Raw genomic sequence first — 1,850 nt, forward strand, 5'->3', positions numbered from 1 at the left:
TGTACCAGTATAGTGGGGGATGAAGCGCAGAATGTATGGCTTGTGTTTCGATCTGGGTCATAAATATATTGGCAAAAATGGCCAAAACAGGATTGCCCATACTTAAACCATCTATTTGAAGGAAATGTTCGTTGTTGAAAATGAAGTTGGTTTTAGTCGTTGTAAGTTCTAAGAGAGAAGCGAAAAGTGTGCTGGGGATGCGTATTAACTTGTTGGAGTCATTAATGTAGAGGTTGAGTGCAGTATTGCAAGCTTCATTGGCGGGGACTTTGGTGAAAAGTGACACAACATCAAAACTAGCCATTAAGGCTTTCGGATTTAGTTGTTCTAGTGTATATTTGAAATTGAAGGTATCTTTAAAAAATTAACCTGCAGATGTTACACATGGCATGAGAGCCCAGGCTATGTATTTCCCAAGATTGTAGTTGAAGTTCTGTGTCGTAATGTGTCCGGTCAGATCTGTTGATTACAAGGTTAGGCTGAGCTGCATTGTTGTATTTTACTTCACGTTGTTGTAGTTTCTGTAGTTGATCTAGTTTCTTATTGTGTATAGACTTCTTTTCTTGATTCAACAATGAGTTGTTTTGGTTGATAGCGCATTTTATATTGTATGTTTTGGACAAAATGTTGTACATTTGCCATTATGTTAAACTTATATTAAAGTTGTTCTTCATTATCCTTTCAAACCGTCTCCAAGCATTATTAGTCTCAAAGTGGGTTCCCCGTCATCGAATTTGAAACTAAATAATAACTCTTAAGCTAAACAGTCTTGTATATCCAGTAACTATTAATAATAATAATAATAGGTCAAAACTGCCAACACAGCAGTTGTATGTTTATCTGTGAGTAAGCTTGAATATGTGCTACTATAACTCATTAACTGGTTGTTGTATTATATTAGTCCTTTGCTTCACTGTTCGAGGTGTGGGGGTTATGGAGTTACCTTGACGGTGAGGGGGAGTTGCATTTCAAAGATTGTAACCCTAAATTTTACGCTTGAAAAACACTCACTAATACAACATAATATTATTACAATATTAGTTTTAACAGTACTATGGTCAATATAATTCAGTAAGACATTGTACATTTAATAAAGGTAATTTAATTATGGTTCATTTTGTGAAGCGCTCACCCAGACTCTCCCCCCCCCCCCAAAACAAAAGTGGCTCACGGTGTTATAACAACATTGTTGTAAAACACTCATAACTAGGAAAACCTGTAATGACAAAACAATTTTCATTTGCAATATATCTGCAATTAGTAAAATAAGATATGAATGTAATATCTACTGTTTAATACTTACGTAGAAATTTCTTCGCCATGTTTAACTACACCGTACACGTGCGAACAAAGGTTGCTGCCACCTTTTGCTATACCTAGTAAATGTGAAAAATCTGTTGTATATTTCATATTTTATATTGTAAATAAAAGTCAGTACCTTAAATCAAATTGATGGGTTAAATCAAGGCATTACAAAAAATTAATAGTCGGAGGAGAAAAATAACAGAAAAAGTTAACTAAGCAGGTAAAATAGGACCAAATTATAAAAGTTATTCAAAATCTCAAAGATTTTACCGTCATCATCCATGTTATATTAGCAAAGAAAAATAACTTCCTCTTGTTTTCTTTTTAGAAATTGGCCCGGCATGGCCAGGTGGTTAGTGTGCTCGACTCGCAATCTGTGGGTCGCGGGTTCGAATCCCCGTCACACCAAACATGCTCGCCCTTTCAGCCGTGCGGGCGTTATAATGTGACGGTCAATCCCACTATTCGTTGGTAAAAGAGTAGCCCAAGAGTTGGCGGTGGGTGGTGATGACTAGCTGCCTTCCCTCTAGTCTTACACAGCTAGC

General features: G+C 36.4%; 1 protein-coding gene across 2 annotated transcripts in view; it reads right to left on the reverse strand.

The window, feature by feature from the left end:
• The window catches only part of LOC106458071 (guanine nucleotide-binding protein-like 3 homolog), a 47,174-nt gene extending 45,811 nt beyond the window's left edge, over positions 1–1,363 (reverse strand). For both annotated transcript variants that reach the window (XM_013917528.2, XM_013917527.2), the window contains exon 1: positions 1,304–1,363. In XM_013917528.2, the coding sequence (XP_013772982.1) occupies positions 1,304–1,322 (19 nt within the window). In that variant the 5' untranslated portion in view covers positions 1,323–1,363. The remainder of the gene's footprint in view (positions 1–1,303) is intronic.
• Between the last annotated feature and the right edge of the window lie 487 nt (positions 1,364–1,850).

This window comes from Limulus polyphemus, unplaced genomic scaffold (genome assembly GCF_000517525.1).
Source record: "Limulus polyphemus unplaced genomic scaffold, Limulus_polyphemus-2.1.2 Scaffold412, whole genome shotgun sequence".
Taxonomy (NCBI): Eukaryota; Metazoa; Arthropoda; class Merostomata; order Xiphosura; family Limulidae; genus Limulus; species Limulus polyphemus.